At 37.6% G+C, this 17,331-nt stretch overlaps 1 protein-coding gene across 2 annotated transcripts in view; it reads right to left on the bottom strand.

The window, feature by feature from the left end:
* Positions 1 to 6,828: 6,828 nt before the first annotated feature.
* The window catches only part of CUL4B (cullin 4B), a 34,086-nt gene continuing 23,583 nt past the window's right edge, over positions 6,829 to 17,331 (bottom strand). For both annotated transcript variants that reach the window (XM_059910520.1, XM_059910519.1), the window contains exons 17-21: positions 16,950 to 17,063; positions 16,123 to 16,228; positions 14,836 to 15,008; positions 12,024 to 12,176; positions 6,829 to 9,546 (exon numbers count right to left, since the gene is read on the bottom strand). In XM_059910520.1, the coding sequence (XP_059766503.1) occupies positions 9,451 to 9,546; positions 12,024 to 12,176; positions 14,836 to 15,008; positions 16,123 to 16,228; positions 16,950 to 17,063 (642 nt within the window). In that variant the 3' untranslated portion in view covers positions 6,829 to 9,450. The remainder of the gene's footprint in view (positions 9,547 to 12,023; positions 12,177 to 14,835; positions 15,009 to 16,122; positions 16,229 to 16,949; positions 17,064 to 17,331) is intronic.

The raw sequence follows: 17,331 nt of genomic DNA on the forward strand, positions 1-17,331 counted from the left end.
AAATCATAACAATGCTCAATTAATATTAACTTTAAGTCTAATTTATCACTTTTTCCATTTATGAATATTTTTGATTTGATATCTAAGAACTTTTTATCATAAATCCCCATAGATTGTTCCCTGTTTTTTCCTAAAAGTTTTATATATTACATTTAAGATCATGATAAAATTTGAAAAATGAAGCCAATTTAAGAGATAACATTAAGTGTACCAACATTTGCATTGTAAGGGTCCCAGGAGAAAAGAGAGAGAAGGGGATTGAAAATGTATTTAATGAAATTATGGCTGAAAATTTCCCAAACCTGAAGAAGGAAACAGATATGTATACAGCAAGCACAGAGGGTCGCAAACAAGATGAACCCGAACAGACCCACACCAAGACATATCATAATTAAAATGGCAAAAGTTAAAGTTAACTAAAGAGGTCTTGGGACTTCCCTGGTGGTCCAGTGGTTAAGACTCTGGGCTTCCACTGCAGGGGGCATGGGTTGGATCCCTGGTCAGGGAAAATCCTGCATGCTGCATGGCAGGAGTTCTATAGGCAGCAAGAGAAAAACAAAATCATATACAAGGGAATCCCCATAAGGCTATCAGCTGATTTCTCTGCAGACACTTTGCAGGCCAGTAGGGAGTGGCATGATAATGTTCAAAGTGTTGAAAGGGAAAAACCTGCAACCTAGGATACTGTACCCAGCAAGATTACCATTTATAAAAGAAAAAGAGATAAAGAACAAGACAAGCAAAAACTAAAAGACTTCATCAATACTAAACCTACCCTGAAAGAAACATTAAAGGGTCTTCTCTAAGTGGATAAGAAGAATGTATAGGAAAGGGAAAATCCCACTAGGAAAGGCAAATATATAGTAAGAACTGAGAATCAACCACTTAAGCCAGTATGAACATAAAAAGACAAAAAACGGTAAAAGCAACTATAACTAAAATAAACAGTTAAGGGATAAGCATGAAGATATAAAATAGGACATCAAAAACACAAAATGGGGGGAGGGGAGTAAAAAATGTAGACCTTCTAGAATGTTTTTGAACTTAAATGACTACCAGTTTAAAATTAGTAGATACAGGACTTCCCTGGTGGCGCAGTGGTTAAGAATCCGCCTGCCAATGAAGGGGACACAGGTTCGAGCCCTGGTCTGGGAAGATCCCACATGCCGCAGAGCAACTAAGCCTGTGCGCCACAACTACTGAGCATGTGCTCTAGAGCCCGCGAGCCACAACTACTGAGCCCGCGTGCCACAACTACTGACGCCCGCGCGCCTAGAGCCCGTGTTCCGCAACAAGAGAAGCCACCACAATGAGAAGCCCGTGCGCCGCAACGAAGAGTAGCGCCTGCTCGCCGCAACTAGAGAGAGCCCACACAGAGCAACGAAGACCCAACGCAGCCAAAAAAATAAAATAAATTAAAAAATAAAAAAATAAAAGTAGTAGATATAATTATAGGCCAACACATATGAACCCCATGGTAACCACAAATAAAAAACCAACAATAGATACACAAAAACTAAAAAGATAGGTACACAAGAAAACTACTAAGGAAAATCATCAAACCACAAGGGAAGAAACAAAAAGAAGAAGAAATGAACAGAGAAGAACTAACAAAAACAACTGGAAAACAAGTGATAAACTGGCAGTAAGTACACACCTATCAATAATTACTTTAAATGGCAATGGACTAAATGCTCCAATCAAAAGACAGAGGGTGGTTGATTTGATAAAAAAACAATACACTTGAATATGTTGCCTACAAGAGACTCACACCATATACAAAAATAAACACAAAATGTATTAAAGCCTAAATGTAAGACCTGAAACCATAAAACTCCTAGTAGAGAACATAGGCAGAGCAGTCTTTGACATAAATCGTAGCAATATTTTTTTGGATCTGTCTCCAAAGGCAAAAGAAATAAAAGCAAATATAAACAAATGGGACCTAATTAAACTTAAAATCTTTTGCAGAGCAAAGGAAACCATCAACTAAAGGAAAAAACAACCTATGGACTGGGAGAAAGTATTTGCAAATGATATGACCGACAAGTGATTAATATCCAGAATATACATAAACAACTCATACAACTCAATATCAAAAAAAAAAACCCCAAAATGGGCAGAAGACCTGAATAGACATTTTTCCAAAGAAGACATACAGATGGCTAACAGGAACATGAAAAGATGCTCAACATCGCCATTAGAGAAATGCAAATCAAAACAATGAGGTATCACCTCACACCTGTCAAAATGACTATCATCAATCAGTCTACAAATAACAGTTGCTGGTGAGATTGTGAAGAAAAGGGAATCCTCTGCACTGTTGGTGGGAATGTAAATTGGTACAGCCACAATCGAAAACAGTATGGAGGTTCCTCAAAAGACTAAAAATAGAACTACCATATGATTCAGCAATTCTACTCCTGGGTATATATCCACAAAAAATGAAAACACTAATTCAAAAAGATACATGCACCCCAGTGTTCACAGCAGCATTATTTACAATAGTCAAAATGTGAAAGCAACCCAAGTGTCCATCAACAGACAATTGGATTAAGAAGATGTGGTATATATATACAATGAAATATTACTCAGCCATAAGAAAAGAAATTCTGACATTTGCAGCAACATGGATGGACCTAGAGATTAGTATGCTTAGTGCAATAAGTCAGAGAAAGACAAATACTTAAATGCAGAGTTACAAAAATAATACAATGAATGTACATAGCAAAACGGAAACAGACTAAGATATAGAGAACAAACTAGTGGTTACCAGTGGGGAGAGGGAATGGAGGACCAGCAAGTTGGAGTATGGGATTAAGAGATACAAACTATTATGTATAAACTACATAAGCGACAAGGATATATTGTATAGCACAGAGAATTATAGCCATTGTCTTATAATTTTAATGGAGTATAATCTGTAAAAATACTGAATCACTATGCTGTACACCAAAACTAATATAATATTGTAAATCAACTTACTTCAATAAAAACATAAGAAAATAAAGCTTCCAAGAAAAAAATATTCTTAAGACCTTGTGGTAGGGAAATACTTTTTCAACGAGATACAAAAAAGTTCTAAACATCAAGGAAAAGATTGATAAATTTGAGTAAATTAAGAAATTCTGTACATCATAAGTCACCTGTAAGAGTGTAAAAAGTGGGACTTCCCTGGTGGCACAGTGGTTAAGAATCCGCCTGCCAATGCAGGGGATACGGGTTCGAACCCTGGTCCAGGAAGATCCCACATGCCACAGAGCAACTAAGCCCGTGCGCCACAACTACTGAGCCCATGTGCCACAACTTCTGCAGCCTGCATGCCTAGAGCCTGTGCTCTGCAACAAAGAGAAGCCACCACAATGAGAAGCCTGCACACAGCAACAAAGGGTAGCCCCTGCTCGCCACAACTAGAGAAAGCCTGAGCACAGCAACAAAGACCCAACGCAGCCAAAAAATAAATGTATTTTTTAAAAAGTGTAAAAAGTCAAGCTACAGTGTATCATACAATTGTCTCTAGTCATATGCAGTTATTGAGTACATGAAATGTGACTAATCCAAATTCAGATGGGCTGGAGGTGTAAAATACAGTCTGGGTTTTGAAGACTTTGTATAAAATGTAAAATCTCTCTAATAATTTTTATATTGATTTCATGTTGAAACAAAAATACTTTGGCTATGATGGCTGTGATGATTAACTTCATGTGTCAAGTTAACCAGGACACAATGTATCCAGATATTTGGTCAAACACTATTTCAGGTGTTGTCTGTGAGGGTGTTTTTGGATGAGATTAATATTTGAATTGGTAGATTGAGTAAAGCAGATTGCCCTTCCTAATGTGGGTGGGCCTCATCCAATCATAGGCTTGAATCGAACAAAAAGGCTAACCCTCCCATGAGTGGGAATTTCCTCCTGCCTGACTGCTGTGGTGAGACATCAGTCTTTTTCTGCCTTTGAACTCCAACTGAAACAGCTCTTCTTGTGTCTCCAGTCTGCTGGTTTTTTGGACTGGAACTACACCATTGGCTCTACTGACTGCAGATCATGGGACTTCTCAATCTTCATTACTGTGTGAGCCAGTTCCTTAGGATAAACCTCTCTCTCTCTCTCCACACACACACACACACACACACACACACACACACTCACTACTTGTTCTATGTCTCTGGAGAACCTCAATAGATTGGGTTAAATAAAATATATTAAAATTATTTTCATGTTTATTTTTGGCTTTTTTAAGGTGGCTACTAGAAAATGTAAAATTACACGTGGCTCACGTTATATTTCTATCGGCCACTGATGATCTAACATATATAAGGAACTTCTGTAAAAAAAGAAACAAATTTATATCCCCCAAGTGCTTTAGATATTGGAATTAACTGATACAGGATACAAAGTTACTAGTGTAAGAAAAATATTTACTTAAAAGAAAGAACGACAAAAATGAGCAAGCAACAGCAGATTATCAAAATGACTAGGCAGATTTATATAAGAAGCAAATAAGACTTTTAGAAATAAAAAATATAAACTGTTGAACTTAAAAGTTTGGTGGATGAATTAAAGAGAAGGTTGGGCACTGAAGACAGAATTAGTTTATTGGAAAACAGTTCTAAAGAAATTACCAAGAATGCAGCCTTAGGGATGGAAAATATGAAAGAGAGATAGAGATAGAGGATAAAATAAGAAACTCTACATGTCTGACTTAGTTCCAAGCGGAGAAAAGAGAAAGAATGGAGGAGAGGCAATATTTGAAAAACAAAATAATGGTTGAGGGCTTCCCTGGTGGCGCAGTGGTTAAGAATCCGCCTGCCAATGCAGGGGACACGGGTTCGATCCCTGGTCTGGGAAGATCCCACATGCCGTGGAGCAACTAAGCCCACGTGCCACAACTACTGAGCCTGTGCTCTAGAGCCCGCGAGCCACAACTACTGAGCCCACGTGCCACAACTACTGAAGCCCACGTGCCTAGAGCCCATGCTGCACAACAAGAGAAGCCACCGCAATGAGAAGCCCGCACACTGCAACCAAGAGTAGCCCCGGTTCCCCGCAACTAGAGAAAGCCCACGTGCAGCAACGAAGACCCAACATAGCCAAAAATAAAATAAATAATAAAAATAAATACATTTTAAAAAAACAGTAAAAAAAAAAAGATGTTATGGAACCAGCTTTTAACTTGGAGGAAGGGACAAAAAAACAAAAAAAGAAAAATAAAATAAAGTAGAGGGAGGGGACATGAGACAAGGAAATGTAGCTCTAGAGGGAGTGTGGCCCTGCAAACACCTTGATTTCAGGCCAGTAAAGCTGATTTCTGACTTCTGGCCTCTAGAAATGTGAGAGAATTAATTTCTGTTGTTTTAAGCCACTACATTTGTGGTAATTTGTTACAGCAGCCACAGGAATCTAATGCACCTACTATGGCTAGAAACTTCCCTAAGTGTTTGAGGTACATCAATGAACAAAACAAAGGTCTCTGCCCTAATGGAGCTTAAACTCTACACTAGCGGAGTAAACAGACAATATGCCGTTAAGTATCGTTAACAAGTAAATTGCATAGTATGTAAAAGGTAACAAATGATATGTAAAAAAGGAAAAAGAGCAGGGTGAGTGTGGAATCGGTAGTGTATGTGTGGTGGCATTGGTGGGCAAGTTGAAATTTTAAATAGAATGGCTATGGTAAGCTTCACTGAGAAGGTGGTGTTTGAGCAAAGACTAATGTTTTAATTTGTGGTGGTCATTTTTAAAAAGAGGACAAAACTAAAACATTGGACAACAACACTGTGTTAAGTTGGGGGAGAGGTGATCAGTATTAAAGTGTTTTAACATCTTTATATTAATTGGGAGGAAAATTTAGATATTTTTGACTTTGTTAAGCATACATGCTAACATATCAAGGGTAATCAGTAAAAGAATAGAAATAGAATATATAACTTCCAAATAAGTAGTGGGGAAAATGGAATAAAAAACAAAACTCAATATATAGTTTTTAAAGCTGAGAAAGGAGAAAAAGCAAAGAAAATTAGAAGAGATAAAGAGCAACCCGTAAGATGTTAGAAACAAATGCAAATGGATATAATTTTCCAGTTAAAGGACAGAAATTGTCTTCAACTACACCTCAATAAAAAAATAAATGTATATTATGAAAAAAATGACAGAAATTGTCAGATTAGGGGAAAGATGGGAAAATCCATCTAATATGGAAGAGACACACCTAAAATATAAGAATATAAGAAAAGGCTGTTAAGCAATGAAGAGATATACCAAGCAAATACTAGACAAAAGTCTGGGTAGTTATTTTAAGACAAAATACTAAAACTGACTCAAGAAGAAATAGAAAATCTGAAAAAAACTATTAAGAGATTGAATCAATAATCAAAAATCTCCCCATAAAAGAAAGCCCAGGACCAGATAGCTTTGTGAATTCTAGTAAATATTTAAAGAACTAACAGCAATCCTTCTCAACTTAAATCTAGACTAGTTTCATACTGACTTTACAAAACTATTTGACTTTGAGGATTTGGATAAAACAATGTTTCTACTTGTGCTTGATTTTTCTAAAAGAGAACATTTAAGAATAAATACTCACCTTGAGGATTCCTGGGAATCATCCGTTACCATACCTTCCCCTCCACATTCCTACAGCATTACCATCAAACCACCACAAAAATTAAAGAGAAACTTAAAAAATAACAAAATTGACAACTGTGAATTCATTAAAGAAATCATTAGGAAGAAGATGTTAAGTTCTGTGGTTTTATAATATTCTTACAATATTTGAATTTTAAAGATCTTCTCCAGAAACTTTTTTTAAATAAAAGTTTTATTGGAGAAAAATAGAACCACCACGTACACAGGGAAAAGAGCACAAAAATTCAACTGATACAGAACTGAAAGTCACAATTATCCAATGTTGTTTGCGATTACTTCTCAATTTCTTAAACAGCTTCCCTCAATTTGTTTAATAGTCTCACCAATTTTTCAGCTGAAATAGCATCAAGTTTTCAAAAAATTAAGAGCCTCAGGGAAGGGACCAGCTTTCAAGATAACAAAGGTAACACCAAGAGTCTCCTAATGGTACCAATTCTACCTAAAAATTCATTAAGAGTAATTATCGAGTCTGGTGGAACAGTCTACGTATCTCACAGACCATCAGGGATGAGTTAGAACACTGACTTAGATGGTCCAGTATGGAGAGAGGGCAAACAAAATAGCTGCATTTCCTTGTCAGATAAGCTCAGTTAAGGAAACCAGGGAGGCTCTAAGAAAATACAGGCAATGGCTGCTCAAAAATAGTTAGGAAGGCATTCTAAATACCACATACTGTTGGACAACAGTATGTTAAGTTTGATGCAATTATCAAGAAAACAGGCAACTTTTTAAAAAAAATAGCTGGTCACAGTTCTTTGAGAACTCAAGAAAACAATCAATAGCAAACACAAGAGCCAAAAGTCTCAGTTGAGGGTTAGGACCTAGGTATTCTTCTTAATGGTTCCAAATAGTCAAGGAAATACACTGTTGCAAAAAAGCATTAAAGCAGTTCTGATTTTTTAAAAAATCAAAACAAAATTTCTGCTTTTCCTCCAAGATCAATTCCCTTCAAAGCTTCAAGGAAAAACAAACAAGGAAGCAAAACAGAACCCCAAACCCAAAAACAAAAGACCACTGATGGTAAAAGAGAAGACTTTTACTCACATTATCAATTTGAAAAACAATACTTTTGCTATTTTCTATGTATGAACAATCCTAGGACATTCCCCTGAAAAGTAGGTGTCCAGTGGCTATGAGAACTCTTTATCTTCAAGCAATTTTGAAAGGAATAAGATCAGCATAATACAGAATTTGAAATTCCCAACTAGGGGGTGTATGGGGGAAATGAGGAAGGATCTAGTTCTATCTAGGGCTTTAGGAAGTTAAAATAAGGATGATAGGAAATGCTTATATGCCAACAAAAAGGAGAGTTGAGGTGCTTCCAAAAAAAACCTTTGGAGGTATTTGTAGTGAGGTGGATGGAGTTAGAGTCTGTCATACAGAGTGAAGTAAGTCAGAAAGAGAAAAACAAATACAGCATGCTAACACATATATATGGAATCTAAGAAAAAAAAAAAAGGTCATGAAGAACCTAGTGGCAAGACGGGAATAAAGACACAGACCTACTAGAGAATGGACTTGAGGATATGGGGAGGGGGAGGGGTAAGATGTGACAGGGTGAGAGAGTGGCATGGACATATATACACCACCAAATGTAAAATAGATAGCTAGTGGGAAGCAGCCGCATAGCACAGGGAGATCAGCTCTGTGCTTTGTGACCACCTAGAGGGGTGGGATAGGGAGGGTGGGAGGGAGGGAGACGCAAGAGGGAAGAGATATGGGAACATATGTATATGTATAACTGATTCACTTTGTTATAAAGCAGAAACTAACACACCATTGTAAAGCAATTATACTCCAATAAAGATGTTAAAAAAAAAAAAACTTTGGTAGAGAAAATAGGAATGCTAAGTCCCAGGAAGCCTGTAACAATCTACAATTGGTCCAAGTTAAAGACAAAACTGTCCAAACAACATTAAAGTCTAAAGGAAGTTGAAAACTAGTTTATGAATTTTTGCTCTTGTAAAAAGTTACAAAACACGTGGGTTTTGGTCTCTTTTGCGATGTTCATATTATATTCATTTTTAATATGAAGAAAGAGTTGGATTTTTCTCTCCTACCATGTTCTTCTAGTACAACTGACCAGCAATTTTCTATTTCAGCTATTTTTATAAGTACCTGTTAATCAGCACAGTAAACTCAGGGCTGAACCATATACACACATCCCATGGGAACATTTTAGGATGTGTGTATACAAGACTATGTAAGCAACTGTCCCTCTGCTTGAAAACTTGTTTCCAAATAAAATTTTTAAAAACATCCCTTTCAGTATAACAGAACATTACTTAGTAAAATATCAATAGCTATGACAACTTATTTTTCTCTTCAAGGGAAATCACAAAACAGGTGAACAACCAAGTCCAGGGTGGTTTTTCTATTTGATAAATACATCCAGAACTCTGTACAGTAAATAAAGTTTGCATGCAGTTTAAGTATCTTTAAATGACATTTTAAGCAAATAAACCTTTTGCTTCATAATTAATGGTGTATAAGAACCCCCCTCCTCTTTTTTTAATAGCCATAGGGACCTCTTCCCCAGTTCCAAATAGGAATCATGAAGACCAGGTACTTTCTTAAGAGTTTTCTGCACATCATACTAAATAACATGCAAAGAGTTCAACAACATTCTTCTTAAAGGTAAGTATTACTCTTTAAATGGGCATGTTAACCACTGAAAAGTCACTCAACTATTTCCATTACACTGCTTCATTTGGTCATTGGTAGTATAAAAGAAGTCAAATAATAACAGGTTAGTTTATCCACTGGCTACTGCTTATGACACCAAATGCTCCAAGGCCAACATTTTATGCAATATAATTGTACTGGTTTGGATTTTCTTTATCTCTTTCCATGTAGTCCCGGTCAATTAAAGATTCTATTCTCTTCTTAAGATCAGCAGGCTGTAAGAGAAGGCAAATTTTCAGTGCAAAGCTCATAATCACTGGCTCAAGCCCATTTACCAATACCCCATGAAAAAAAAAAAGAACAGTTTTGGCTCATTGATTTAATGTATTTAATCTCCTTAATATTTAATTTTTATTTTTAAAATCTTAGTATTTTTTAATTTTTATTTTTTAAATCTCCTTGATTTTTTAAAGAGGAAAGTATAATGAAAATAAACCAGGTTAAAAAATGTTTTTAGGGCTTCCCTGGTGGCGCAGTGGTTGAGAATCTGCCTGCCAATGCAGGAGACACGGGTTCGTGCCCTGGTCTGGGAGGATCCCACGTGCCGCAGAGCAACTGGGCCCGTGAGCCGCAATTGCTGAGCCTGCGCGTCTGGAGCCTGTGCTCCGCAACAAGAGGGGCCGCGATAGTGAGAGGCCCGCGCACCGCGATGAAGAGTGGCCCCCGCTTGCCACAACTGGAGAAAGCCCTCGCACAGAAACGAAGACCCAACACAGCCATAAATAAATAAAAATAAAAATTATTAAAATGCTGCTAGGTTTTCTTTAAAAAAAAATGTTTTTACACTATACATACACTGTCACATCTTATCATATTATTTATTTATCTGTTTATCTATTTATCTACCTATCTATCTATCTATCTATATCTATCTATCTGGCTGTGCTGGGTCTTAGTTGCGGCAGCACGAGGGGTCTTTGTTGCTGCGGGCGGGATCTTTACTTGTGGCATGTGGGATCTAGTTCCCTCACCAGGGATGGAACCCGGGCCCCCTGCACTGGGAGCAGGGAGTCTTAGCCACTGGACCACCAGGGAAGTCCCCTGTCATACTGTTATACAATACTTTACTTTTCTATTTTAAAGGGGTCTTCTAAGAACCAGCTATTCTCTGCACAAATACAAAAGACTACCATAACTTCACAAAAGGAACACATTATAGTTTAAGGAAACAGAACACTATTTAGTTTTGCCAAGATAGTTTGAGAAAATAAGTAGACCCTAAATTTGGACAAAAGCTGGTTCTCAAAGTCAGGTTGCATTTTTATAAATTAAATTAAAAATGTACTATGGAAATCACTATTTAAAAGAATACTACAACAAATGGTTTGATAAGTGAAGTATCATCTCATAATTCAGATCTTCGTATTTCAGGTTTAAGGTTTAACTGTTACCCGCTATAAATGATTTGAATTTTTGAATCCTACTTGTTGAAAAATCATTGAGAAAGCTTATAGCTTGTTCTCATGATTGCATTCTTAGCTCTTGGGTAACAAAATTCCACTGTCTTTTGTATCTAGCCTATAAAGAGAATATAATCTTGCTTGCTAACAGTTTTTCAGATTGTGTAAAATGGCTACTTGATCAAGAAAGGTAAAGAGGGAAAGTAGTTTGATGGGGCAGCCAAAATTTCACCAAAGTTTGAATTCCAAGATTTGAAAATCAAAATGACTTTCTCTTAATTATGGTGAAAGACCTAGAATATCAGCACAATATTTATTACAGTGATCCTCTACCTTCCCTAGCTAGCTAGCATCAGTGATCTCTCTGGCTAGAGGTGAAATGATTGTTAAGGCAGAATATGAGGGTGAGAGTGTGGTAATGAGGAGGCAGTATTAGGTTTGGAGGAGAGAGAAAGCCTACCTTATTAGCAGTGACAGCTAATGAGCACTTATGTGCCAGGCCCAGTGCTAAGTTTTTACATATATTATCTCATTTAAGCTTCACAATAATCCTACGAGATAAGTACTATTATCATCTCCATTTTACAAAAGAGGAAACAAGCTCAAAAGGTGAAATGACTTACCTAGGCCCAAAGCTCATGAGAACCCTAACAGCCAAGAGTCTATCCAAACTTTACCAAGTGTTTATCATCACAAGAGTTTGGGAATCTTCTAAAACATGAGATACAGTCCAGTACAACACCACATTGTCTAAGGCGCTTTATTACTGGGCATTTATAACGGAACATGTCCATGTGACGACTAATTTGTTTGCCAGAACTACCGCTAAGCTTTAAAAAAGATGCCTAATGATTACTAGTTATCTGTATAGTTTTTAATGGACACTTACACAAGCTAACTAAACAGATTTAACTTAATTAAAATAACCAAATCTGTCAAATAGCTAGGTATTTCAAGGAGAAAAAGGAAATAAAAATAACAAGGAAGCTCAAAAAAATAAAGTGAATAAACTTGAAAATTTCAAAGACTCACTTAGCAGCTAAACTTTCAGGTATAGGAGCTTTTATAAATTGTTTTCCCCTTTTGTCACAACTGCCCACATATGCCAACAAAGGTTTTTTTGGAATCATATATATGAGCATAAGAAATGAAAACTTTTGTCCCTCCAAATGGTCTTGAGGTTTTATTCTATGTTTGTAAGATTTGTGTCTGAAAAATCTAATTTTTATATATAATAAACTCAATATTTTTTATATATAAGCAGCTCAATAATAAAATACAGAAGTACCTACCTTTACTGGAAATTTCAACTGGTTGTACACTTCTGAAACAAGAAGATTGTGGCTAAGTGTCTTTCTCATCTTCATAATTCGAACAATTGCAGCATCAATTTGATACTGTCTGTCTTGAAATACTCTTTCTGTGGTGCTTGCTTGTTCCTCAACCTAACAAAAAAGTTTTAAACTTAGGAACTGTACCTGAAGTGAAACTTGATTACTTATACAAATTGTACATTTTAGGGACATGATACAGTTAATGCTTTAAATATATTGAACTATCAAAAGAAACCTTATAAATACAGACAAGGACAGAAAAAACCCTACAAACATAACTCCTACCTGTCCTAATGTCCTATATCAATGAAGTAACGCCAATATTAGTTAATAGAAAAATACCATCTTTGAGCTGCTTTTCTAGAAAGAGAGACAGCTGATGCAGAATTTATCATTTTCTTTTACTCTCTTCTCAAAATCTTAATGTGTCACAAGAGGTTATTGACCAGGGACTTCCCTGGTGGCTCAGTGGTTAAGAATCCACCTGCCAATGCAGGGGACATGGGTTCGAGCCCTGGTCCGGGAAGATCCCACATGCCGCGGAACAACTAAGCCCGTGCGCCACAACTACTGAGCCTGCACTCTAGAGCCCGTGAGCCACAACTACTGAGCCTGCGTGCCACAACTACTGAAGCCCGCGCGCCTAGAGCCTGGGCTCCGCAACAAGAGAAGCCACCGCAATGAGAAGCCCGTGCATTGCGACAAAGAGTAGCCCCCGCTCACCGCAACTAGAGAAAGCCCTCATGCAGCAACAAAGACCCAGCGCAGCCAAAAATAAATAAATAAATAATTAAAAAAAAAAAAAAAAAAAAAGGTTATTGACCAGATTTCTGTATGACATTAGCTTATCTGTAAAAGTGACTGATTCTGACATCTGACTCAAAGTATGATACCAACCAGCTAAGCTAACCAGTGTCAAACTTTTTTTTTTAACTTTTTATTTTATTGTATTTTATTTTTTGGCTGCCTTGGGTTTTCGTTGCTGCACAGGCTTTCTGTAGTTGTGGCGAGTGGGCGCTGCTCTTCGTTGTAGTGTGTGGGCTTCTCATTGTGGTGGCTTCTCTTGTTGTGGAGCATGGGCTCCAGGAGCGCAGGCTTCAGTAGTTGCGGCTCGCGGGCTCTAGAGCACAGGCTCAGTAGTTGTGGTGCATGGGCTTCGTTGCTCCGCGGCATGTGGGATCTTCCCGGACCAGGGATCGAACCCGTGTCCCCTGCATTGGCAGGCGGATTCTTAACCACTGTGCCACCAGGGAAGTCCCAAATTTTTTTTCATTAATTTTTATTTTGTAATATATAAATCAGAAACGCACAGTTAAAAAAAGTCAGTTAACCAATTCTAATGCTAAACGAAGAATGTTCCTCTTTAGCACCTAAATTAAAAGAGTAGTTTGGGCTTTTTTTTTTTGCCTCATCACTCGGCATGCGGGATCTTTATTCCCCCCATCAAACCTGTGCCCTCTGCGGTGGAAGCACGGAGTCTTAACCAATGGATTGCCTGGGAAGTCCCTAGTTTGGGCTTTTTGCAGTTAGTTTCTTTCTGATACAGCACACGTTTTAAAATAACACAGTAATCTAAGGGAATATCACGCCTTTGATGTGAATGTTAACGAGACAGGAACTTGTTTGCGACCTTGACTTCTATCCCTATTATAAAACTTTTTCTCAAATACTGCATTAAACCTTGTTGGAATTGAAACCAACTGGTTTCAGGAAATGCTGCAGTTGTTGGTTTCCTTAATAAAAGTCTCTTACAAATTCAAATGGTAAAAACAAACAAAATATTCACTGTTGATCAAAGAAACACTAACTAAACCTTCCAATTTTTCACCAAGCAAGCTGGCAAAGATTAAAAAAAGAAAATATAATCTTTAGTGCTGGCAAGGGCACAGTAAGACAGGCACTCACATTAGACAGTGTAAATTGGTCCAATCTTTCTAGAACACAAAATGGCATAATGTATTAAGACTCTTAAAATGTTCACACTCTTTAACCCAAAAAATCTACTTCCATGATAAATTTGTAAGGAAAGGATAAGAGAGATTAAGATTTAGGTACAGAGATGTATCTTGCTGTTTTATTTACAATACTAAGAAGTTATGAATTTAAGTGCCCAACAATGGACATTGGCTGAATAAATTATTATAGCTGTGTAAAAGAATATTGTGTGGCCATCTGCCATTTTATAAAGATGCTTAATGGCATGGAAAAATTCTAAAGACTTGGGGCTTCCCTGGTAGCACAGTGGTTAAGAATCTGCCTGCCAATGCAGGGGACACAGGTTCGAGCCCTGGTCCGGGAAGATCCCACATGCCGTGGAGGAACTAAGCCCATGCACCACAACTACTGAGCCCGCGTGCTACAACTACTGAAGCTCGCGCACCTAGAGCCCGTGCTCCACAACAAGAGAAGCCACCGCAATGAGAAGCCTGCGCACTGCAATGAAGAGTAGCCCCCACTCGCCACAACTAGAGAATGCTCGCGCGCAGCAACGAAGACCCAACGCAGCCTAAAATAAATAAATTTAAAAAAATTCTAAAGTCTTATGTTAAACACACAAAAAGCAGGATATAAAACTATCAGGCCCAATTGTGTACACCCCCGCCCCCTCAAAACCTACAAAATCAAATACTGAAATACACTGAGCTAGATATAGGCATAGATAATGTTAATGTTAGTGGTAGTATTCTAGGCTAAAATCTTCTTTATAAATCTTTATTATGAACAAATATAATTCCAGTACATTAGAATGAGGAGAATGCAAAAGAAATACCGTTTCTTTCATCTGAATTTGATTGATCTTTATCCTGAAAAGTTTGTGCTTGAAATCATCATTACAAATGAACTTGTCACCATCTTCGATATCTTTACCCTTTGGATTTTTCGCCAGAACTCTAGCTTTGCCACAAGCCAATGACTGCAGTGTTCTTCTTAACTCTCCATCCTCTGAAGAAGAAAGAGTGGCTTAGTTATTTGTTACTTGTTACTAACTCATCAACACGCACAGCTACATTCAACCTCAATCTAGCTTCTACCCCACCCATCTATTAAAACTGTTTCCTTTTTTCCCCAAGATCATGAACAACTTCCTCTTTGTCCTATCCAATGGCTTTTTTCCTGGTCATCCTCTAAAGGCTTCAATTATCATTCCAAGTGGATAACCACCACATCTTCAGAAATGACATCTCATTTTCCCCAGTCCTACATTTAAAGGATACCTCCAGCTGGCTCTTTTACTATCATCAATTTCAGTATGTCCAACATTTTATTCATCATCTTCCCCATAAAACTGTCTTCTTTCCAATTGTTAGTTATGAAGCTACCAACCTCCTCTGGTGAGAAACCCTGGAATCATCTTTTAACTCTTTCCTCTCCTTCATCCTCCACATATCTAGTAGTTGCTTCCTTAGAGATGCTTCGTCTCTCTTCTCATTGGCCTCATTCTAGTCTAAGCTCGTTATCACTTTACGCCTGAATTATCCCATTAGCTTCTGGACTGGAATCTCTTCATCCTTCAAGCTGCCCTACTATCTATTGATTATAGGCAAGCTGCCCAAGTAAGTCACTTCCAATATGTCACACACTTGAGATCCTACAATGTATGTTTCACTTGCTAGATTTGTAAGGCTCTCCATATCTTACCTATCTAACTTTGTATCTCACTACTCTATGCTGCAGTTAAACTTTTTATGACTCCTGCCCACACTGTGCTCATTCCTTCCTCCACGCCTTTTCTCACGGTATTTCCTCTTGCAACATATGCCTTCTCCCTAACTTAAATCTGAAGGCCCAGCTCAAGTCCTACCTCCTTCATGAAGGCTTTCCCAGTTGTGCCAGTCCACAGTTATCTCTTGCTTCACTGAACACCTAACACACTCTGTCAGCACCACAGATTGGTATTTATTGGTCGTGAAATTAAGTGTCATTTCTCCCTTTCCCCATGGTTATAAGTGCTGAGGAGGGGGATTATCCCTTTATAGTCCCCCAGAGCTCTTAACCAAGTGGACTGCACATAGTGGACACCGACTAATGCATGCTAATCAAACGATTCAACACATACCTATTCCGGTAGCCTGCTTGATCTCTTCTAAACTGAACTCCTCTCCCTCATTAAACATTAGCAGCACCAGTGTTTGAAAAAGAGAGACCTGGAGTTCCTTTTTACCCTGTTGGAGAAACAACAGTGTTTAGCCATCATTTTTTTTAAAAAATGCATGAAAATTAATCAAATAACTAATCTCTTACTGGAAAAGCATTTTTCAATTAGTGGATTTAGAAACTCGGATTAACATTATCCAGAAAAGCCGGTATGTTCAGTGTAGGGTTTAGGTGTGATCCTACCTAAAATAGGAGGAAGGATTGGGTGACCTTTCTACAGGTCTTTTTTTAAGCCTTATAATTAAAACAACAAAGTAATGAAAATTAATAACTCGGTTTTATGTGTCATTACAGATATTTATCATGAGCAACAAGAAATCACTATTTCAATGCATTTTCAACTTGTCTGATTCAGATTAGTCATGAAAAGCTGTAGGATTTTTTGAAATTAGATATGAGAACTGTTCCCCTTAACGCCCACTCTATTCTCTAGCTCCCAGCAACAAGAAAAGAAGTTTCCTGTCAAGAAGTGGCAGCGTGAATTTTGCATCCACAGGTGGGGAAAGGGTGTGGGAGAAAAGGGTTATTGGTTTTGGTTTTGCAGCAGGGCCCAATCAACTGTGGAAAAGACCACATTCTTATAATATACACAGGGCTGTGACAAGCTATCACTATCTCATGCAGATATTTAGGACAAATTTGTAAAACACCTTAAACCTTCAAATTAAGAGGGATGACCTCAATATCAAAGATGAAGGTGAAAACTAAGTTTGGGGAACATCCACTTACCTCTTTAAATTCTGCCTTTAGCACACAGTGTCCTAGGGTTGACTGCCATTGAAGTTTCCTGCCACTATGTTTGCCTAGATAAAAGGTCTTGAAAATCTCCTGAAGTTTTACCATCTACAATAAATAAAACAAAGCTTTATTTAAGCTCTGTATCCAATATCACGTTCACCACTTTTTATATTTACCTCATATGTAAAAATTTCTGGAAGTTTTAAAGACTATACAGAGCAAGTCCACTGATCACTTTGATGTAAGGTAATAACCACCAAATCTAATGGCATTAATCAGTCTTTACACTCTCTGATCTGTCTGCAACATTTTATCATCCCCTCTTTTGAAACATTCATCTCCAATGTCTTCGGTGTCTCTGCAACATGCTGGT

This window comes from Balaenoptera ricei, chromosome X, assembly GCF_028023285.1.
Source record: "Balaenoptera ricei isolate mBalRic1 chromosome X, mBalRic1.hap2, whole genome shotgun sequence".
NCBI lineage: Eukaryota > Metazoa > Chordata > Mammalia > Artiodactyla > Balaenopteridae > Balaenoptera > Balaenoptera ricei.